This window comes from Petaurus breviceps, unplaced genomic scaffold (genome assembly GCF_028583685.1).
Source record: "Petaurus breviceps papuanus isolate PSGF00001 unplaced genomic scaffold, PetGlider_PUasm1.0 90763, whole genome shotgun sequence".
Lineage (NCBI taxonomy): Eukaryota > Metazoa > Chordata > Mammalia > Diprotodontia > Petauridae > Petaurus > Petaurus breviceps.
In genome coordinates, this window is record NW_027187340.1 from 6745137 (window position 1) to 6769101 (window position 23965).

Here is a 23965-nt window from a genome sequence, read left to right on the forward strand (position 1 = left end):
CACACACACACACACACACACACACACACACACACACACACACACACCTCTCTCTTACTCTCATGCCTTCTGACAGTTGTGTGCATTGAAATTGTGACCTGGTGGTGTCTTTTTTTTGCCCCTAGTAAGGCAATTTCTTCATGTCTTGAGCCCTTCTCACTTTTTGGGAGAAAATTCCAAAGCAATTGTCCTAATTTTTATTATTCTGGAATCTTTCAACTTTTACTTCATTCCTCTGAAAAAGTGGGAGGTCAGAAAAACATGACAGCTCTAAGGGTTTAATAGTTGTGGCTGTAGAACAAGTCCTATGTTATAGAATTGCCACAAATTATAATCAGATAGTTATTGTTTAATTAGTGCACACCAGTGTTATTCACTTTGGCCTCATCAGTTACTGGTGACCAGGATTTTGGCCAGGCCAAACCTCAGTTTCCAGTGCTCTTCTCATAAACTCATCTTCTGAGAAATTGCAAATGCTGAAATCCACCCTTCACCAACTTTGCAGAAATTTCTGTTATAGTGTTATAGTCAGTCAAGCATTTAATAAGTGCTACCATGTGTAAAGGTCCTGTGCTAAATACTGTGGATACAAAGAAGGAAAATAATCTGCACTCAGAAGTATCTTTCATTCTAATGGAAGAGAAAACATGTAAATATTGAGATACTTAGGGGATGTATACACACCTATACATAAAATATATTAAGTCAGTCCAAAATGGAAAGGTGCTATCATATGCAATATATTATTTGTATTAGATCAGAAGTTTTCTAAATTAAATATATTTTCCCCCATTCTCCAAGTTACTATGTTTTTGACATTTTAACTGTGATTCTTACATGTAGTAATATGGACCTTTTTGTATGTGTCATGGACTCTTTTGGCGGTGAAACCTATATGCCCCTTCTCAGAATAATGCTTTTAAATGCATAAAATAAAACTCATAGAATGAGGTTGAGTCTCTGGTCCTCAGTATGGGGAGAGTAGTCCAATCAATGAGTTCACACAACCATGGAAGTATACGATAAGTCTTACTGGTGCTTCTTTTTGAAGTGGCATCTATCTCACTCAAGAATAAAAATCACTGTTTTATATGTTTGAAAGTTTTTAAAAATTTAATGCTATTAATGTAAAGTAGTGATAAATCATGATAATAGATTAATCATCGTAGAGCATCCTAATCCATCATTATAATTAGGTTCAACATTAATCATCTTATTGAATTCAAATGCTCATATGATCATCATTTATCATCATAAGCTAGGTTAAAAATAAACATCAACAAAGACAATATCCATTGGACCCTTGAAAGACCAAAGAATTTCATCTATCTACTTCATCACAGATCACCATATAAAAATTAAGCCATTGTATCCAAGGTATAATTGCAGTTTACTGAAATGTAAACAAAATACAGTGAATAGAAATGATAAATGTTTTAAAGTCTGATCCAATTCACTATTTTCACATAGCTATAAACTGTTTTGTACTATTAAAATTTGGTGAAATGTGTCAATGACTCAGGAGTCAGCCTGAAATTAAGAAATGTCTGTTTTCACAAGAGAACATTGTACACATTAGCAGCAGTATTGTGTGATGATTAACTATGATAGACTTAGCTCTTCTCAGAAATACAATGATCCAAGACATTTCCAAAAGACTTGTGATAGAAAATGATATCCATATCCAGAGAAAGAGCTATGAGGTCTGAGTGCAGATTGGAGCATACTATTTTCACTGTTTTTCCCCTTTCTCATGTTTTTCCCTTTCATTATGATTCTTCTTTCAAAATATGACTACTGTGGAAATGTTTAGCATATTTAAGCTATTTCAGATTGCTTGCCATCTTGGGAAGGTAGGAGGGAAAGGAGGGATAGAGAAAAATTTGGAACTCAACATCTTATGCAAATGAATATTGAAAACTTTATATGTCTTTCAAAAAATAAAATACTATTTACAAAAAAAGACAGATTTGGGTTAAAAAAAAAAAGAGTCTCTGGTCCTGATCTTTGGTGTCCTTCACATGCCTCTTGCTCTCTCCCAAAAGACAGAAGCCTGAAATACCATTGGAAGATGTGGGTTGAAATAGGTATGATAGAAGAATGAAATCTAGGATCAGTCGTGGTAATTCTGTTAGGGAGGGTCAGTGACAACTGTCAAAAACAAGATGAAACTGAGAGTAACAAAAGATCAAACAGTAGACAGTAGAGTTCCAGATTGAGTTGTCTCTGTGTCACTTGGGGAGACTGGAAGTAGAGCTCTCTATCTACCTATAGTGGATAGAGTAGGAATAAAAGCCATTTATGAAGGAAACTCAGATACTCTGTCTCCCTAAGTTTGTCCTTAAGGAGAAGCAAGGAGACTAGTGAGTTCAGAGATGCTGGACCTGAGGTCTGGTTCCTTGATCTGCTTAGGTCAGCAGATGAAAATTATGAACCTAGGACAAATATTTGGAGAAAAGGAACTCAGTAAAATGTTTATGGAGCACATACTCTATGCAAAGCACTATGCTAAATGCTGAAGGAGGTACAAAGAAAATTAAAACTTTCCATGTCATTGGAGTTTACAATTAACATTTATATAGTGCTTTACGGTTAGTAAAAACGGCACCTATTTTTCATTTGCTTCTCAAACAACCCTAAGTTAAATCACATAGATACCTTAGAATTTATCTTTTATAGGTATAGAAGCTAAAACTCAGGTTAAGTCACTTGCCTAGGTAAGCTAGACTTGAATCCAGGTCTTCTGACTACAAACCCAGTGCTCTTTCCACAACAGACACCAAGCTGCATTTTCTAGAACGATAATATACATTTTTTTGATGACATCCTTTGTACTTCTTCTCTTGTAGTTCCTTATTTGCAGTAATGGTGTTGCAGCTTGCTTATGCCTGTTTTGCAGTTTTAGTCATTGAAATCTATTAAGAAACTTACTTACTTGTTAGTAGTACTGGTTGTTATAGACATCTGTCAAATTAAAAATTATGAGCTTGAGGTGGCTAGGTGGTGGAGTGAATAGAGCACCAGCCCTGGAGTCAGGAGGACCTGAGTTCAAATCTGGCCTCAGACACTTAATTAACACTTACTAGCCATGTGACCTTGGGCAAGTCACTTCACCCCAATTGCCTCACCTTCCTCTATCCAAAAAAGCAAAAAAAAAAAATTTAAGAGCTTAGTAGGATTGTTAATCAGTTTAAGTTTTAGAAATCTTTAAAATTGACTGTCTTATTGAGCACCACTACAATCTGATAGCATAGATATAATAAGCATATATATATATTCTATGACCATTTATCATTTATTTAGTTGATGAAAGTATGCATAAAAAAGTGGCAACCAAATATAGAAATCTATAAATGATGTTTCCAATGATGATTTTATTAGTTTGTAAAGATTTCCATTGAGAATTGATGAGAACCTACCAAATTTCATCTCATTAATCAATACATGTGTCAATACTTCAGAGATCTGTGATGTTATTGATGTGTATACTCCTTTCATTAATACAAAGCATAATTCCTTTTTGACTTAGATGGCAATACTAATAGTTTATATTTATGTGGTGCTTTAAGGTTTGCAAAGCGCTTTACATCTAATATCTCATTTATCCTCACAACAGCTCTATGATGTAAGTAATATTAAACGTTATTTTCATTTTACACTTGAGGAAACAATCTGAGAGAAGCTAAAGTGACTTGTCTAGGGTTGTGCAACTAGCAAGTGTTTAATGAAGAATTTGAACCCAAGTCTTCTTGACTCTTAAGTTCCCTGTTCTCTCTACATACAGCACAGCCTAAAGGACTGCTACGGCTGAAAAATTCATCACCCCGTGGCCAACCTGTTTATCAGCGAGTTTATGGTCCTAAAAATGCAAATAGAGCTCCTTTGCAGTATTTTTAGAACAGTCCTTTTTAGTAGCCATCAGAACTTACATTCCTTTGAGAATCTCAGGTCACCTCCACACCACAAGGAAGCATCAGATTAGGAAATTAATGGATTAGGACTACTTTAATATTTATTTTGTACTGTAGAACTTTAGTAGAATACATAATAGACATAGAAGTAACTGGGATCGAGAAAAGACCATGGACCAGTTTTTCCTATTTAACTAAATATCTTTCTTAGGTTTTCATTGCCCAGGCAAGATCATCTGGGAGCCACCGAGATGTTGAAGATGAAGAACTTACAAGAATCTTTGTTATGATACCAAAATCATACACGGAAGAAGATCTAAGGGATAAATTTAAGGTACTAATATTTTTAGTCAGTATCTTTAATAAACTCTTTTTCTAAAATTTGCATATTTTTTGTATAGTATTTAGAGTAGATATTGTTTAAAAATACTGTAGGAAATATTCTAAAACCTTTTATATTTCTACTGTATGTATTATTAGTAATAATATATTAATAATAGTTACAATAATACTAAATATTATTTCCTAGTCTTTCCTAGCCCTACATGGTTATAATAACATAGTTATGAATTCAAATTCCATATCTGTCCAAGCAACTGGCATGATTACATTTCAGTCTTAATTTTCTCTGAAGGCCTAAGCTATTTGATATTAAGTATTTAGTATACACTTTGATTGTACATACTGTTTTTGTTTTTTCAATCTTTTAGGTCTACGGAGACATTGAGTATTGCAGCATTATTAAGAATAAAACCACTGGAGAAAGTAAAGGTTTGGGCTATGTAAGATACTTAAAACCATCACAAGCTGCCCAGGCCATAGAAAACTGTGATCGAAGTAAGAATGTATTTGGTTAATACTTTTACAGTTACGCTTTTGAAGATCTGTCCGTGTTTGTTTAAGAACAACTCTCACTTCTAGTTTCACTTCTAATTTGACCTTAACCTAAGCATTTGGGTTTTATTTAGATTGTTATACAGAGCCCAGAGATGAACATTTTTCAGACCAATCCAGTAACAATTTTCTTTGGCAACAGTATCTTAAAAGCAAAAATGTCAGAATAACTATTATAATAGATAAGATGATAAGAGCATTAACTTATTTTAGAAAGTATTTGTATAGAGAAGAAAACAAGTCAGGGTTTTGTGGACTTTGAAAACTCAAGACTTTTATTTCTTCATATTAAAGATATATCTCTTTGGACACAGTATTCATGGTAAAATGTATTTAGTAGGGTCTAGTTCCAAAATAGCTCAGAGCTTAAGTAAAAGAATAACCCCCTCCCCCACCCACACACACACACAAAAACATAGTTAAGTATGTATATTCAAGCACAAATTAGAAGTTTTGTAAGGAGGAAAATGCTATGTAAACAGCAAAGTTCTATGAAAATGGGAGGTGGTTGTTTCTAGTAGTTAAAGAATTAGGTTGTTTGATGAGAGGTAGCAGGTATATAACCTTTAAATTCTCTTTTTGACAGTATATGCTAAGAAGCAAAGTGGTGTGGTTGATAGAACCTTATACTCAGATAAATCTGGTTCAGGTCCTGGCTCTAACATATACCAGCTTTCCTTTGAGTACTACTGGTAACTCATACACTAATAAATTCCAGATGATTTGTCAGTTTGTATAACTGAAGAGAATTTCATGTCAGGAGTTCCCTAACATCAGAAGTTGAAACCAACAAGGGACACATAACTGAAGCACTCTAAATGAAGTACTAATGGAACAGACAACCATTTATGTGAAACTGAAAAATGGATGAGCTATCTTTTTCAGGTTTTAGAGCAATTTTGGCTGAACCTAAAAACAAAGCATCTGAATCTTCTGAACAAGATTATTATAGTAGTATGAGGCAGGAGGCACTGGGACATGAACATAGAGTAAATATGTTTCCTTTTGGTAAGTACTACTACTTTTTATGATAATATGGGTGACCATACCTTTGAAAAAAAATATTTTATAGACTATCTGTCCATGGATAAGAATTGTATGGGATGGGCAAAGCAGTTGTGATCTGCATCCTTGGGTGTAATACTTATGTTGGGATAAGATCACAAATCCTTCAGAGTTTTTGAGTGTGTAAACAATCTCTGAGAGGTGAATGAAAATTAAAGATAAAAGTTCAAAAAAAATTTTATTATGAACCTAACAATCATTGAACATTTCAGTTAACAAGAACAAAAAAAGATAATTGTGAACTTTTTTATACCATTTTTAAAAGTGTTTTAAATTTAACAGAGTAGTAACAAAATTGCCTTCTTTATGTCCCTTTCTAAACTTTTTCTTCCTGTGTATTTTAAAAATATTTTAATGACTCTGTTTTCTTTTTTCTTTCTTTCGTATCTGTCGTTATCTCCTAAATCACCCTTCCTTATAACCAATAAGTATAGTTAGAGCACATCAGCAACACATTGGTCATGTCTGAAAATGTATGTCTCATTCTGTACCAGTAGTTAGTTCATCACCTCTCTGTCAAGAAGCAAAACATGTTTCATTTTTAAAGTTATATTTCTTTACATTATTGTGGTCATCATATAAATTGTTCTGTTTCTACTCATTTCAGCCTGCAGTAAATGATACAAATCCTTTCAGGTTTCTCTTAATCCTTTATTATTTCTTATAACACAGTAATATCACATTACATTCATCTACCATGATTCATTTGGCCATTCCCCAGTTGATGAGCACTCACTTTGTTTCCAGACCTTTGCTATAACAACAACGTAAAAAAATGCTGTTGCAAATGTCTTTGTATCTATGGGTCCATTCCCTCAGTCTTTGATCCCAATGGAGCATATATATAGTAGTTGTTTGAAGAGTCTCCACTGTACAATTTAGTTACTCTTTGGACGTAGTTTCACAGTAGTTGGACAAATTTATAACTCTACCAAACGTGTATCAGTGTTCTATAGCTTCTCCAGTAATTGATATTTTCATTAAAAAGTAAATATTTAGAAACAACACTTAATAGATGTTTAGGGTAACTTATATTGTAGAACTTATTTTCTAACAATGATAAAGCCATTCTCTTAACCATACATAAATTATTTAGTTGCTACCCAGTCATTTTTCTGCCACACTTCTGGGCTGACTGACTTATATTTCTGCCTTGCTGGCTCAGACATATCATATCCATACTCACCTGCTCCTTGATATGCTCGACATAGTGGAGGAAAATTGTTGATCTTCACCATCTGCCTCATGAATATACTGTCTTTGGATTTGAATCAGAGAAAAGTTATTGGAGGACAGGTGAAAGAGTAGATAGTGAAAATAAGAATTCTGAATCCCTAAAGGGTTTGAGGAATATTTTTTCCCAACTGAAATTCATGACAGAGTATGGAGTTTTCTAAGCTATACTTATATATTATTGAATTAACTAAGCACATTCTCTACTTATATTTTTTTGTGTAGTGAGGAATTTTCTGTCTCTTGTTTCTGTCTCATTATTGCAAGCAAGAAAACAAACCTAGAGTTTTTCCATACAATTAAAATCTTTTTTATATTTGCAAGTTTTAAATTCTTTAGAGGACTCATATTTTATTTTAAAGCTCTTGTATATTCCATGTGATTCCATTTATATGGGACACTATATAGCACCTGATCTCACATAAGTACTTTTATTTAAAAGGCCTATCATTATACCAGTTTTATTCACTTGTACCTAAAACTTGAAGCATGTTTTGAATTAATAAGTATACAGAGATATGATGATTTATATTTGTTATTTTGTTGGAGAAGAACAGCCAGAATTTCCCTCTTTTGAAAAGAATGATGTCCGAGGCCAGGAGACCATCTCCAAACGCTTGTCAGTGGTATCACGAGTTCCTTTCACACAAGAACAACTCTACAGCATTTTTGATATAGTCCCAGGCTTGGAATATTGTGAAGTCCAACGAGATCCTTACTCTAACTATGGTAAAAAATAACTTCTAATTTTCTTTCTAAATTAAGCTCATTTTCTGTTTAAAAATAGCTTTCTATAATTGTTCTTTTCTGTAATTATTCCTCTCATGATCAATTTTTTTTAATGGCCACATGACAGGATTCAGAGTTTTTCTTTCTCTGAGTTTTAGAAATGTTGTATTGACCTTGATTCCCTTTATGTTGTTGTCCATAGTAATCAAACAAACAAGAACCATATAAATCTTATTGTATGTAGTAATTTTTTTTAAATTACATGGATTTTATAAAGCAGACCTTCATATTTGTAACTATGGAACAAAAAAATCTCAATGATTAACTTCTGTATATCTCTACCCAATTGAAAGTATTCAGGAGAAATGTGGGCCAAATTTTGTTGTCCCAAAAGTTTGTCTTACACTTAACACAAAAAGTAGTCGTTTGACCTTGGGCAATTCACTTAACCCCAACTGCCCTCCAAAAAGCAAAAAAGCAAAAACAAAAACGTTTGTCTTAGTTCCCAGCTTCTAATCCTTCCAGCTTCTCCTTATTTCTCCCACCCTACCTCTTGTGGCTTATTTCAGATCCCAGTGAGTCCTTAGTGTCTTTATTCTCTTCTTGAATCAAAACAGGGAACGATCTGTTAAGTTTTTTGGACTTTTTGAAGGACTTTTTAGTTTAATTGGAATTAAATCACACTGGATTATTACTTTAAGCAGGCTTTTGTCTTAAATATTTGTAACTGATTATCTGATTGTGGAATGATTTCCTTTAACAAGAGGGAAAAATTATTCAAGTTTCTTTCAATCTTGAGGTAACACTGATCTTGTCCTTTTAGGTCAGTCAGGCATGGCCTGTGGTCACCCTGTCTACCACTACCCCCTTACCCACACACAAGCCATCTTTGGTATAAGTCTGCTAGAGGTCTACTAAGAGGAACTGCTAGGGTTTGAGGCTGTATCCTGTCTTCATTGGTTATTTTTTTTTCCAGTGCCTGAATCCATTTTTGCCTACTATAAAAGAAAAAGAGTAGGCTTGTACCTAGTAACCCTCTCTATTCTGACTGAGTACAAGGCACAACTTCAGGTTTCTTTTCCCTTTTCCCCAAAATTTCTAAATACATATTTTAAGTTTTCTGACATTTAATTTTTTTAATAAGGAAGTCATTTTCCCTATCACTGTAGTGCAGTAATAATAATAATAACAGTAATTAAAAATAACATATTAAGATTTGAAAAGTACTGTGCATACAGTATCTCACTTAATCCTCCTAACAGTCCTGTGAGGAAGGTACTATAAATGGTATTGTTCCCACTTTACAGATGAGGAAACTGATACTCAGAAATATTAAGTAACTTGCCCATACTAATAAGTATCAGGTTGTATTTGAGCCCATGTCAAGTCCAACTCTTTTCCATTATACTACATTGCTACTATATCCCATATGGATCCTTTTACCTCCTATGTTGTTTCTGTCTCTGATTATGAAGTATCTGACAAAGTTTACCATTGAAATATAGCTTCTTCATTAACAGAGTTATTGCTATATATTTAGAATCCTGTTTTAACTAACTTAACAGGACATCAAAATTTCTGTTTTAGGCTTAATGTAAGGAAAAACTTCCTAACAGTTAGAACTATCCAAAAATGGAATGGGCTGCTTCAGGAGGTAGTGGGTTTCCTCATTGGAGGTATTCAAGTAAAGGCTGGATGACCACTTGTTAGGTATGTTGTAGATGGGATTCTTTTTCAGCTATGGTTGAACTAGATGACCATTGGCATCCTTTTCAATTTGAATTTCATTGAAATGATGACCTGTTCCCTAGATAGTAGAAAAGGAGATGTTGTGGTGGAATATCTTCCTCTAGTGTGTGAGCATAGTCATCTCAAAAAAAGATAAAGAAGAAAGGTAACTGTTAATCGGACACTAACTGAAAAAACACCACAACTGGTTGGTGAAATCAAAATGAGGATGACCTAGGGGAAAGTGATCGTGTCATGCTAGCGTTTGTCATAGCCAAGAAGGCAAATAAGTGCTGAGCACAGTCAGTCATGAGCTCTGGACTTCACCAAAGGAGAGTAAAGATAGATGTTATGCCATTTCCAGAGATTCTGAAAGGGATGGAAGACTCACAGAGACAAAAAACTGGTAATATGATTCTGACTGAGCCAGATAAAGAAGAAGCCTTTAAAGTAACTACTTTAGTTTCACAGGGAACTCTCTGATGAGCTCACATTCAAAAAGAACAGCCGCTAAACCTGGAAAGGGATATGTAGCCAAGAAAAAAAGACAAGAGAAGCACACACTTCTGACAGTCGTGTTGGAAAGGTTAAAGCTAACCAGCAGAGGGAAAAAAAATGCTAAGAACAAAAAGATTTTTTAAAAGGTACGTTCAGGACAAAAGGAAGATGGGATATATGGTGCAGGTAGTGTGACACCAACCACCACGAGGTAAAAAGCGAGCCACTCAATAAATTTTATTGACAGTTTTCTCAGTTAAGAAAAATGATCCTCAGACTGGAAAGAGTAGGAGAAGTAGGGTTAAGAGGGAATCACAGCTGAACACAGACCAGAGCATCCAGCAGCTTTGAACTCAAATCTCTGAGCCTGGACAGATTGTACCATAAGATAGTAGTAGTGGCTAATATTAATGTAGTGCTTTATAGTCATGAATCATTTTCCAAGGATCATCTTATTTGATTATCACTACATCCTTATAAGATATGTAGTGCACATATTATTTTACAAAGAATGAAACCTGAGGTTGGGTTGCTAGAAAAGCACAACTAGTAAATAGCAAGGGTAGGCCTTGAACCCAAGCCTTCAAATTGAGTCTTGTACTTCACTGTAGAGCACTAAACTGCTGACTATGATCTCTGAGAAAATATGTAGAAAGGGGAGGTTTCTAGAAGACATTTGCCCTGATTTTCAAAAATTAGAAGGAAGTAGATTTTGCTAACCACAGTTCAATATTCCTGATGTTTAGGAGAGAGAATTTATGAGCAGCTTAGGGAAGCAATAACTTCTTTTCTTCTTTTACCAAGTAGTGTCATTTTTTAAATAGGGATACTAGATTGGCAGAACAAGAGAATAGTATAAACCAGGATTGGGAACCTGCGGCCTTGAGGCTTCATGTGACCTTTTGGTCTTCAAGTGCAGCCCTTTCACTGAATCCAAACTTCACAGAACAGATCCCCTTAATAAAAAGATTTGTTCTGTAAAACTTGGACTCAGTCAAAAGGCCAAACCCGAGGACCTAGAAGGCCACAGCTTCCTCACTCCTAAACATTTTGTCTGAATGTAACAAGACACTTGGCAAAGCCTCATGATTTTCTTGTGGACAAGATGGAACAATGCTGCTTAGATAAATTTGTAACTAATTCGGTGTGACTGCTCAAAGTGTTGTTTTATAGAACAAATAGCAATGTGGAGTAGTGTCTCTTTATGTCCAATTCCTACTTTCCTTTAGGGCTCAGTTCACATGCTACCTCTTCTGTGAAGCCTTCTCTGATCTCCCTTCCCTGTTTTTCCCTATTGTTAATGCTTTTTCCTTACTCACATCATCTTGTATTTACTTATTTGTGTACCTGTTGTATTACCCCAGTAGAATGTGTGCACTTGAAGATCGGGGCTTCTTTTCTTCTTGTCTCTGTATCCCCAGCACCTAGTATAGTACTATTCACATTCTAAGTGCCTAATGAATGTTTATTGAATTGAATTGAAAGGTAAATGAATAATTATGGTGTAGTAGAAAAAGCATTGGACTTAAAAGGTAGACCTAGATTCAAATTCCAACACTGTCACTAGCTGAGCATGAGGAAGGTCTTTCCTACTGAGCTTCAGTTTCTTCATCTGCAAAAATAGAAGTATTTTCACTACCAACTACCTATTGTGGGGAAAGTGCTTTGCTTGCAAAACAAAGTGTTATCAAATGTGAACTATTGAAATGACCTTTAAGAAATGATTATACAAATGCAAAAACCTAATCTTATGCAGATAAAATTTGAGTAATTTAAGTTTTTTATTTTATAAAAGAATTTAACATAGATTTCCTTAAAATAGCTAATTCCAAATACACTTAAAATAAATACCAAGACTTGATTTTATCATTAATTTTTAGGAATGTAATTTATTAACATAAAAAGTGATTTCTAATCTATCTTAGCTTCCCATTTATTACTATAAACTTGCCTTATACCAGGACTAATGTGCCTTCTAATTTTTTCTTAAGTTATAATCAGAAAGCCATGCTAAATGTGCAACAAAGTAGGATGAATGAGCATACATGGACAGTTTAGTTAATAGCTGCTTTCATCCCAAGCTTCCAAAAGCAGATGGTTATCACCATATAGGATTAAGTAGAGATACTGTTGGGCCAGAGATGGATTTTCCAAGGTTGGATTCCAAAGAAGGAGCTACGGTGTACATTTCCCTAGACAAACAGAGACCTGGGACTGATGGCGTGAAGTAGTTACAGCCCAACCTGCTTGATAATATTAGAGCTAAAAAAGACCTTTCATATTATTTATTCTTTTTTTTCCCTTAATAGATGAACAAACTGGCGAACAGAGATTTATGACTTGCTTGAGGTTATAGAAACTAATTAATAGCAGAATCAGAAGTTGATTTTCTCTCTCCAATTCTCTTGATTTTCAATTCTTTACTCTTTCTACCATATTGGCCTAACCAATCAACATAAACCAAAGAAACTATAAAGTCTTTGGAACCTATACTATAAACCAAAGGAAATTGACGGTGTCTTAAGCATGGTGGAAAGAGTGGCACCCCAGGGAAGTTAGCGGGAGGTTCCGATAGATATCTTACTTCTCTGCCCTTACCACTGCCATTCATCTTCCAGTTCAGAGATGTCTCAAGTGCAATAGGAGCTGAAAATTAAACTCATGAAAAGTGCATTTCAGGGCAGGAACTGTTTGGAAGAAGTAAAGCTAGGCCTTGAGATGTGGCAGTGTTTTCTGAGGTATGCTACAGAAGGGGTGAGGGGGCAGAGTGGAGCTTACCAAAGCAAAAAAATATTTGTAACTTATCATGTAATGTGCAAAGATATCCATAACTAAGTGGTACACTTAGGGTATTATCCTTCCTACCCTCCAGGTTGTCAAGTAATCACCCTTCCTGGAATTCTACTTAGAGCTTCATTTGGGCTAGTAAAATCTTGTGAAATACAAATGTCTCTGGGAGTCTTGAAGTTCTATCAGTTATGCATACCTTAGAATGTATCATATTGCTTTATTCCAAATACCTAGCCTAGATCAGTTCTGCTGAATGATTGAAGGTGTGGAAGTTTGGTGGCTTACTGGGTAGAGTACTAGACTTTAAGTCAGGAAAACCAGAGTTTAGATCCTGCCTCAGGTGCTTGATAGCTCTGTGATGTTGGGCAGCTCTCTTAATTACTCTTAGACTCTTGTTTCCTTATCTTTAAAATAAGGATAAAAATATCACCTACCTCCAAAGTTTGATGTAAGGATCAAATGAGATACTTATATAATGCCCTTTGAATCATAAGATCATAAATTTAGAACTGGAAGGAATTCGAAGGTCATTAGATCCAGTTCCCTCATTTTCTGGAGAAGAAAACTGAGATTGAAAAAGTTTAAGAGACTCGTCTGGAGTCACACAAGTAGTATGTATCAGAGGCAGAATTTGAATTTGCCATCAAGTCCAGCACGTCTATAACCTTAGCTGCCTTCAAGTATAAATTTAGTATGATGATCATAGGGGAGGTGGTATTGCTAGGGTATTGGGTGGTTATTTTGAATCACGTGGAATGTGGGAAAGTTGTGAGGGCAAGGGAAGAGATAGTTCTGGGAGAGGAGCAAATAAAGCTTGAGGAGTGCCAAAGAACATCTAAAATATTTGTGAAGGACTAGTATCATACTCTTTCATCGTCTCTGATACTAAATGTGAAATAGTTCTTCATTTTGAAAGCAGGACCCAAGAGAAGAGAGCCCTACAACTATATATGTCCATGTCAAGTCCTTGAAAACTTAGAGTTAAACTTTTGTAGTCCACCCAGGGTCCAGCTCCATGGAATAGAAAGATGCTTTTTTCCCCAGACCTTCTACTTGACCCCATATCAGAAGCTTTCTTCCCTTCTCCAAAGTTGATAAGAGCCTGGGTAAGGCTTCATACAAGTGGCTGAATTAACAGGCAAACAAAATGTGTGTGGAGTGGGGTTTTACACAGCTAAGTTTTATTAAGCCTGTTCCTGTTTATATAACCTATCAATTATATTTTCTCTCTTTCTCTCTCTCTCTCTCTCTCTCTCTCTCTCTCTCTCTCTCTCTCTCCCCTCCCTCTCTCCCCCCTCTCTGCCCTGCCTCTCTCACTCACCCCCTCTTCCCCTACCTTCCCACCCCCACCCTGTTCCCTGTTTTCTGATCATTCTTTCTATCCTTCCAGATCCTTAGGAAATACAGTTTGCTGTTTTCTGCTTTTCTACATCTTATTCCTCAAAAAAAAAATAACCAAAAAACCCTTCTTGGAAAAAAATCCAGTGCAGTTTTTTGCAAACCTTGCCAAATGTTTAAAAATATTTTAGACATTCAAATACAGTAATAGCACAATTTTTAAAGATTGACTTATTAATAGGCAGAGACTAGAAAATATATGTTTTAGAGTGGTTTGAGGGATGGGATATGATTAGTTTTGGGGTTTTTTTTTAAGTTTTGTAGTTTTCCTAGTTTGGATTAGATTTAGATTGTAGACATGGTTGTAAATGATAGATTATTAGTTCAGTCAATGAAGGTGGTTTCCTGGAAGCATTTATAGTCAGTTTTCCTTTACCACTGAGGAAGGATTGAGAGGAAATAGACTTAGGATATAATAATAGATATGAATATTAGTTGGGAAAAATTCTTAAATAGAATTACAAGACCCCAGGAAACAAGGTTGAAGTTTCCTTCCCTAAAAATGTTTAGTAAGAAAATAAGCACTCTTCTGTCTCAGACATAGTAATATCTAATTAATCTAAATAACCTTTTTACAGTACAGACGTGTTTTAATCTGACTTGATCATCTTACCCAGATCTACTTCAGATCTACAAACTACTTAAGTTTGTAGTCATTTAACTGTTTAATTTAAGTCATTTAACTGTTAGCTTTCTTTCTTTTTTCTTTTTTTAACTCCCTTTTTTATTATGAGCTTAACATAGATCAACAAATATGAAATTTCAGTATACAAAGAACAGAAAAATAAGAGTTTATAAAACAACTTCTCTTCCATACAGTTTTAAATATGTATTAAATTTAACACAATAGTAACAAAATCATCCTGCTTTTCTAGTTCCTCCTTCAGAGCTTTCTTCTGCTCTCTTCTTTGTATTTTCTAAAATGTTTCATTAATATTTCTTTTTTTAACATAAACATCACTATGTACGCCCACAACTCTATCATTACCCTTCAGATCAAAATAGAGGGATAACTACCTTTTTCAAATTTGTTATTCCTAGTTGGGTTTTATCCTTTTCTTCTTAACTAAGGAAGAATACTATAAACCTTATTGGTGAAAAGTCATAGGAAACTTCATATAAGCAGACTGGCAGGATGAAGCTATTTGCAACCAATTACTCTTTGCTTTTGTAAGTATCAGTAAAATGGGAAATAGTAAATCTATCAACTAGATATCATGATGGATCTGTTCAGCAAGGACATTTTTTAACAATGCTTTTCAACAAATTTTTATTTTAAGTTTTCTCTATTTTCTACTGTATTTTTAAAGGTCATGGAGTGGTTCAGTATTTTAATGTAGCATCAGCTATATATGCAAAATACAAGCTGCATGGATTTCAGTACCCTCCTGGAAATCGAATAGGTGTCTCATTCCTTGATGATGGAAGCAATGGAACAGAGTAAGTAATGTTCAATATATGGTTGACAGAGTTTTGAAAGTATATAATTTACTTGAGGGAAAATAGGAAAAAATTTAAACATATACCTAAACATCTCAAGAGTGACTATTTCATAGAAAAATAAAGTAATAATACTGCTTAGTAATAGTATTACTACAAGTTCTCTAATAACGTTCTGTAACTAACATCAATAATTACATTTTCAGCCTCCTTAGAAAAATGGCAACCCAGATGGTCGCTGCACAGCTTGCATCAATGGTGTGGAATAACCCTGGTCAGCAACAATTTCTGGCATCTTTGGTAAGTAGCTATGATACCTGTTTTCTTCTTTCTTCACACATCAAGAAACTGGAAGGAAATTGTTTTAAAGGTCACCTTGACTTGTATTACATTTGTAACCTTTTAAAGAAAGTTAACCGAGTTGTAACCCAGAAAAATATCCAAGGTAGTAAAGGCCCTATCAGAAAGTATGGGTAAAACTTTAGCAACTTCTCTTTTTATTAAAAATCCTCTCTGACTGAAATCACAACCTTCCACTTCACTGTCATTTTCTCATGCTCTTCTCAACAGCAATTTGGAGGAAGTTCTGGGTCTCAACTGCCTCAAATTCAAACAGATATTGTGCTTCCATCATGTAAAAAGAAAGCTCCCCCTGAAACTGCTGTGAAGGAAAGACTTTTTATCGTGTTTAATCCTCATCCCTTACCTTTGGACATATTGGAGGATATATTCTGGTAAGACTTCAATTTCACAGGGTCACGATCTATAATAAATTAGGTTTAAACATGAAAATTTAAGTAAGCTCACAGTCTTGAAAATTCCCCATTGTTGCATCAACGTATCAAATCCTTATATTACTTCTCTCAGAAATCTCTGCCTCTTTGCCTATTCCCTTCCTATATTTTGATCATTTTCTTTTTGTATGTATCCCCACAGAATTAACTTTTCTTTTGTTTTTGAGTTGTTTATAGGATGGTCTTAAAAAAGTTAGAAGCTAGAAATAAATTGATCAGTAATTTGACCTGTGGTGAACCTGTACTGTTTTTCTGTTAATGCAACTTGTTTAATTGTATATGTATAATTAATTATATAATTATAATGTATAATTAATTTAACAGGTGATTATTGAGCACTTCCTGTGCTAAGTGCAGTGATGGGCACTTGGAGGATACAAAAGAAGCTTGTAAAGCCGCCCCTGCCCTTAAGGAGCTTACAGTCTCATTGGGAAAACCCGACAAAATCATGCTAACTCTATGAGATATGCTAAATTAAGTGCTAAGAGAAGACATGATTTCTGTGCTTTCAGAACGTTTGATATATAGAGAAATTTTCAAGGGACACTTGAGGTCCCTTGGTGATTTGATTATGTAGATTTTTGGTGTTTAATCCTTTCTTTTCTTTTCAGCTGCCACTAATAATGAATTAAGGTATATAAAAGGTTTGGTAAGGAGGCATACAAAAGATCAGGTTGCTGGAATGTAACAAAATATTTTAACATTCATTTAAACTAATTAGAGTAATTTTAGGCTCCTTTTGCAACAGCTTTATTTATGTATTTCACTTAAAATAGCTTATTTTGTTTCAGTCGTTTTGGGAATCTGATTGAAGTCTACCTTGTATCAGGAAAAAATGTGGGGTATGCCAAGTATGCAGATAGAACAAGTGCTAATGATGCCATAGCTACTTTACATGGAAAAATTTTGAATGGCGTCAGGCTTAAAGTTATGTTGGCAGATTCACCCAGAGAAGAATCTAACAAAAGGCAAAGAACATATTGACCATACAGGTAAGTACTTTGTAGTCTGACTAAATACTGACTAAATAGTATAGCAAAAGCAATATGTGCTAGCATTTTAATTATGAACTTTGTTTTTAGGAAATTAGAACTTAGCATTTAAGAAAAAAGTACTTCAGGCTGAAATGTGGCTTATAGAGCCACAGCTCAGGTGGATAATCTTAACAGTACATTTTCTAAAAATAAAACCTTTTAAAAATAATTTTTAAAAGTATACTGGTTTGATGCCTTTTGCCCTTATGTAATTCAAAAACAAATTCAATCTAGAGAGTTAGAACTAAGCATATTGTTTTATTTGTGTATTTTTAAATAAAAAACTCTTACATTACAACTTGACCTTTTTCTTTTGTGCTTACGTAAACTTTTAAGTTTCTAAAAAATTTAGCACATAGAATTCATGTCTTTGCTTATTAAATGAGACATTATAATAGTCCTGTGAAACAATTTGTTTCTCATTGATGAAGTACCTAAAAATAAGACTGGATAAAAATATTTTGAAACAACTAAGTTTTTTTTAACATTGGTACCAAAATGAGTGTGGGTATGTGTGTGGTCATAGGTTTATACCTTCATCTTTTAAAATTGCCTATGTGCCTGCTCTGAAAGCAACCAATGTACATTAAGAAAACTGCAATGCAGTTAACTGACTTTAGAAGGTGTATAAGGGTTCTTAAATCAATATTTAGACAAAAGTTGCCCTCACAAGCTTACCAAAAGCTATTTTTCTTTAAATAATACTGTCTGTATCAGGAAAGGAAATTTGAGTTTTATTCATAATAAACTTATTTTTGTCCATTAGTAGTAGGATATTAATTTTTAATTTAATTGTATGTTAATGGTTGTATCCCTAACATTTCTGAATATGTGTAAGATTTTTGGTTTTAAGATAGATCTTTGACAGCTTTGCATTTTTCTCTTCTGTTATTCAAACAATGGACTTTACAGCTTTTTAGCTCTAGAGTAGACTGAGCACTCACTGCTCTCACAACCCACACAGAGACTATTATCCCTACTCCATCCCCCACAATGTCTTATGGCCACAGGTTCAATAGCAGCATTATTTTGAATCCAATTTGAAGTCACCAATTTGAGATGAGTTGCTTTACATTACTTTTTTATTTTTAACCAATTATGAGGCAAAAGTAATTCTAAGGACTGTTCTAGCTAGATCTAGATTTGAGATGTGTTCTATTTTGATCCAAGTAATTATTTTAAAAGTGGGAACAGTTAGCAAAGTGATCAATATTTATTTTGCCCATCATGACTAGTCACCTTTGAGAGCCATTTTATATTTTATTCAACGACAGAGATGAGAAACCATATGTTATGACAATGTTTTAACATTTTTGTCTTTTGAGACCTTAAATATTAGGTAAAAGTAGATTGTTTAAATGATGTTAATCTTTCATTTCTACAGTAAAAAATATTCTCAAAATACCATACTGATATTATTTTTAAGAACAAAATATGAAGGACAGTTATTTTTAAATTTGTTGTAACTTATAATAGCTTACTTCTGTAATGGTGTATGAAATATGTTTCCTTTAATGGCAAATATTTTAATATGTTGAAAATAGTTGGTTTCTGCTTTTGTCTGAAGATCCCTTGATACTAAAAAAAAAAAAGTAAGACTATAAAAAGCCTGACTTCACCATTTAAAAAGGCAGATATTTTAAAAATCTCTGTATAAAAAATTTTATTTAACTTTGAAAATTTTTTTTTTAAATCATGCTTGTGGCTCATTTTCCTTGTTTTTCCAGTGGAGGAGAATGGAGTCAATTGAAACTCCTGTCTCATCCAGCAATCAATTAGTAAAAAATGATATGAGGTACAAGTGATCAGAGGAGTCAGTTACTGTGGTGTACAGTTGCTAAAGATGTAATAACACACCCTTTTGCTTGGTGGCCAACTCTCTATAGAGTTATAAGCTTGTGATGCTATTTTCTGCTCTTAAGAATAAGTTACATTCTTTTTCCTGCATAGAACTTTACATTCATCAGTTTGAGTGGCCATCAAACATAAGCTTTTTATCTTCCCCATTATTGTCCAAGGCAAGGACAGAGTGATTCACGGACTGATTGAATTCTGGTGCTATGAATAGAAAATTTTGGCTGTGATTTTTCTTGTGTTTAAGATCTTCTAGTGGCAGCATGTACACTACCTTCATCAGCTAAAAGGTGATTTTTATAACCTTTTACTTGCTGGGTCCTTCACCATGGACATCTCAAAGGAAATCTTAGCCTTTGTAGGCTCATGAACAATTTTGCCCTAATTAGAAGTACAATAAAATTGTATAAAAGCATTCCTCAATTCTCTTAAAGTGTTTTTGTTTCCTTTCTAAATGTAAAGAAGGCACAAGCCAATATAAATAAGTCAGTAAAGATTGGTTCATCTTTATGGGACATCTATAGCATTAAATAAGCTACTCTAAGTAAATAGGAACAAGGATTATACTGTGTTAATTCAGCATCTTTTTTTTATTCTTAAATACTGAAAGCAGTTGAATCCATTTTAAGGGGAAAAGGACCCCTAATACAAAAGCTGCCTTCTTTCTGCTACAGGAAAATGAAATAATCTTGTCAGTATTTAAGACTACTCACTTAAAGGATGGAAATTAAGGTTTTCTTAGAGCATTTTTCACTTAGAAATGTGAAACAGCTCTTTAATTTTTTCTTTGGAAATATCGAATAAAGGGTTTCTAAAACTTTTGTTGGGGCTTCAGGATTTCTGTCTACTTTGAAATAGAATGAAAGAACTCATTTTTCTTTTGAACCTGACCATCTAAAATATTACTGAACTTTGATTCTGTAGTAATCCACAGCCTTTTCCCTTCAGAAATTCAGTAGCCTGCCCTTGTTTATTACCTTTCTGACCTCTCACTTTGGCTTCACTTGTTTGGGTTCCATCTAGTTTTCAGGTAAGCAGATAAAAAGATCCATTAAAATACAGTTACATTTAGGTAATGATAGGAATACTAAATAAATGAGCTGTTTACCTTTCAGGTGATGATTTTCATACTTGTGTTGTGTTCTTTCTACAGAACAGATACTAAATAATGACATAACCCTCAGCTGACTGACTGAAAAATGTGACTGGACGCACTCCCTGTGGACAGTTGACAGCTTTTTTTGTATAATTTGCTAGTTTGTGCACAATATTGTCTTTTGGGGGAGCAGAGTTTGCAGACATGTATTTCAAATCTACCCATTTATGCTAAAAGTCATACAGTAGTTGTTTGAAGAGAAATGTGTTTTGTTATGTTTAGAAGAAATAAAGTTTTCTTTGTTTCACTAAATCATGCCTTATTAATGTGGAAATTATAATGAATGGAAAAAATAAAGAAGGCAGTATTTAGGGTTTAACAGAATAATGATTCATCTTGTGGTCACAGAAAAATAGTTGCCTGCTGAAAGAATTGAAACTGACTTTGAGGACAGGAGCCCAAAATATGTATCAATAGAAATATCTCCATACTGAATTTTTAAGATCTTTCTAGAATTTATTAATATTTATATGAAGCTATTTTGTTTATAGACTAACTATACCAAAAGTGAAATAATAAAGTTGCTCATAGGTTGAAATAAATTATTTGGACGGCATTTTTCCCAAGTTAATATGTAAATTTCATGATTACCGCAAAAATACTTTGCAGCATTACTTATTATACATATTTCAAAAAACACATTTAACAAAAATTAATTTTAAGCAGACTTAATGAATTTTAAACAGATCCACTTTGCTACTTTTTAAGTCTTTTGCTTATACTTAGATGTAAATAAGTAGATTGGATGGTTTGGCAACTACCTAACTGTACTCCATTAAATCATGTGACCTCTGAAAATATATCTTATCCCTTCTTAAAGTAATTACAAAATCTAGGAAAATTTAAACTAATAAGTTATTAATGTAATTTAATAAATTCTTTATACTACCCAATTTATTGAACTAATAAATTGGACTAATAGACCAGAAATTTTATTAACTTGATTATATAAATGGGGGGGGGATTATTTTTTTTTTAATTTCAAAAATTGATTACATATCAAACAGAACTGTACACCTGAACTAATCCATAGTAGCTAGATCATTGCTGGGCTTGGAGTCAGGAAAACCTGTGCTCAAATCAAAGATCTAACAGCAGCTCTGTGTTTGTGTGTGTGTGTGTGTGTGTGTGTGTGTGTGTGTGTGTGTGTCCACAGTCAAGCCATTTACCTTCTGTCAGCCTTAGATGGGGAATCTGTAAGTTGCAGGGTGATATCTTCAGTGGGTTTTAGTGCTCAAGGGAAATCATGTACGTAAAGCACTTTGCAAACTTAAAAGTACTGTTGAAGTGTTCATTATAAGTCACATGTTTTAAAAAAAGGTATTCTGCTTCTCACAAATAGAAATTTCGAATCACATACATGCATAAAGGCTAAGAAGTCCAATATATTGGGAATTATATGTATTTAAGTTTATATCACAGGAGTAAAAATGTTAATAACTTTTTTTCCTCTTAGACATACCCATTAAGGACTAGGCTGCTTTTCATAATGAAACTTTTTTTAGTGTACCTAATACATTAAGGGGAGTAGATGCCACTTAATCCTTTATTACACTTTCTAGGTCCTAAATTAAACTAGCATTAGTGAAATATTTAATCATTGAACATAATAAAAAATACTTCATATTTGAAGAGTAAAAATTTTTTTGTAATATCATTGTTTTAGCTAGGAATATTTAAAGAAATAAATGATATTGTCTTTTGAAACTTGTTTGCCTCATACTCCCTAAACTAGTATCTTATCTGGTATATATGATACTTTATTGTGAACCGGAATGATTACAAGAACCCATAGCCAATATATTTTTCATACATGCCTGGTCTTATATTTATTGTGTCTCATTGCATTATATAAGAAAATAACTGTATTGAGTTCTCCTTGACTTTGTCAGAGGAGTGCAAGCTTTGCCATGGCAGGTTCTACCATCCTGGAGAGGCTGTGAGTGTGGTCCCACTGACAAACTGAGTTTTCTCTCCAAAAACCGCCCATCTAAGAATAGAGAAACTAATCACCCATCAGCATTGTCCACGTGAATGAGTCAAAGAAAAAAGACTAGGTAATCCAGGGACAGAAAAGGATTACTTAATATTTTCTATGAACACCCACAATTTACTATTCTCAATATCTGTTCCTCCCTTATTAAAGGGCATATTTAGTTAAAATAACATCTCTTTAAGAAAACATATTAGGGGTGGCTAGGTGGTGCAGTGAATAGACCAATGGCCCTGCAGGAGGACCTGAGTTCAAATGTGACCTTGGACACAACACAAAAAACTAGATGTGTGACCTTGGGCAAGTCACTTAACCCCAATTGCCCTACCTTCCCCCTCCAAAAAAGCAAAAAAAAAAAAAATTACAGAAAAAAAGAAATTGTGTATAATGATAATCATTTACATGAACATAGTGTTTTAAGATTTACTAGGTACTTTGTTCTTAACTCTATGAGATAGGTTGTAGTTTTGATTCTATGATTTCATTGATATAGGAACTCCCCTGTTATTGGCTGAGTGACTGCTGTTTAGTAATAGATATTATTAGATTTGCCTGAGGTGCTGAGAAGTTAAGTTGTTTGCTTGGGGTCAGATAGTCAGTCTGTGTCAGACAGGGGACTTGGAACCAGGGTGGTTTTGATTCCAAGTCTAGCTCTTGATCCATTATGCAACTCTGCTTCTCTCATGAGTTATGGATGCTGTAATATCCCCTTTTCACAGATGAGGAAACTAAGGCTCAGGAAAGTCAAGAGACTTACATGTAGTCACACAGTAAGTGTCAGAGCTAGGAACATGGTACAACTTCAGGCTTCTGACTCTGTCAAGTGCTCTTTCTTAGGCCGTGCTGCCTCCGATTATGCCATTTCTCCTTACAGACTGACAAATACTCCAACATTTTAGAACGATCTGCTTTTTTCTGGCTTTTGTTACAGTACAGAGGTGATATTTTATATATTTAAAAATTGGATTAATACATAATTGTATTGCTTAGAAAGCTCTATCTTAGAAGTTAGAAAGTTTTCCATGGAAGGTGTTTGTTCAAAAGAATGACTTTCATTTTCTTTTATTCCCTATAAGATGTTTCTTCACGAATAAGAAATCCAAAATTTAAAAAGTAAGCAGTCTAAAAGACTATGATATCCCTTTAATATATCCACATTAATACATACAAGTTGACATTTCTAAAAATCTTGATGTGGTTTTTTAAAAACAATATTTCTTTATTCACTTCTAAGAATATTTACAAAAAGACCACATAATATAATGCTGTTTCTGAAGTTATAGAATATTCCCTCATTATTTTTTTATCTTCCTTTTATGTCACCTGACTTCTGTCTCACCTCAAGATATGTATGTGTTGTTATTCAATCATGTTCAACTCTTTATGACCCCATTTGGGGTCTTCTTGGCAGAGATACTGTAATGGTTTGCCAATTTCCTTCTCCAGCT

General features: G+C 34.0%; 1 protein-coding gene across 2 annotated transcripts in view; it reads left to right on the plus strand.

Moving 5' to 3' along the window:
* Positions 1-20776, plus strand: part of RBM45 (RNA binding motif protein 45) — a 22087-nt gene extending 1311 nt beyond the window's left edge. Inside the window, exons 2-10 of one of the 2 annotated variants that reach the window (XM_069068485.1) lie at positions 4123-4245; positions 4622-4748; positions 5691-5813; positions 7653-7832; positions 15557-15686; positions 15893-15986; positions 16257-16420; positions 17272-17472; positions 20522-20776. In XM_069068485.1, the coding sequence (XP_068924586.1) occupies positions 4123-4245; positions 4622-4748; positions 5691-5813; positions 7653-7832; positions 15557-15686; positions 15893-15986; positions 16257-16420; positions 17272-17464 (1134 nt within the window). In that variant the 3' untranslated portion in view covers positions 17465-17472; positions 20522-20776. The remainder of the gene's footprint in view (positions 1-4122; positions 4246-4621; positions 4749-5690; positions 5814-7652; positions 7833-15556; positions 15687-15892; positions 15987-16256; positions 16421-17271; positions 17473-20521) is intronic. The other variant, XM_069068486.1, reaches the window with a different exon arrangement.
* The last annotated feature ends 3189 nt before the right edge of the window (positions 20777-23965 follow it).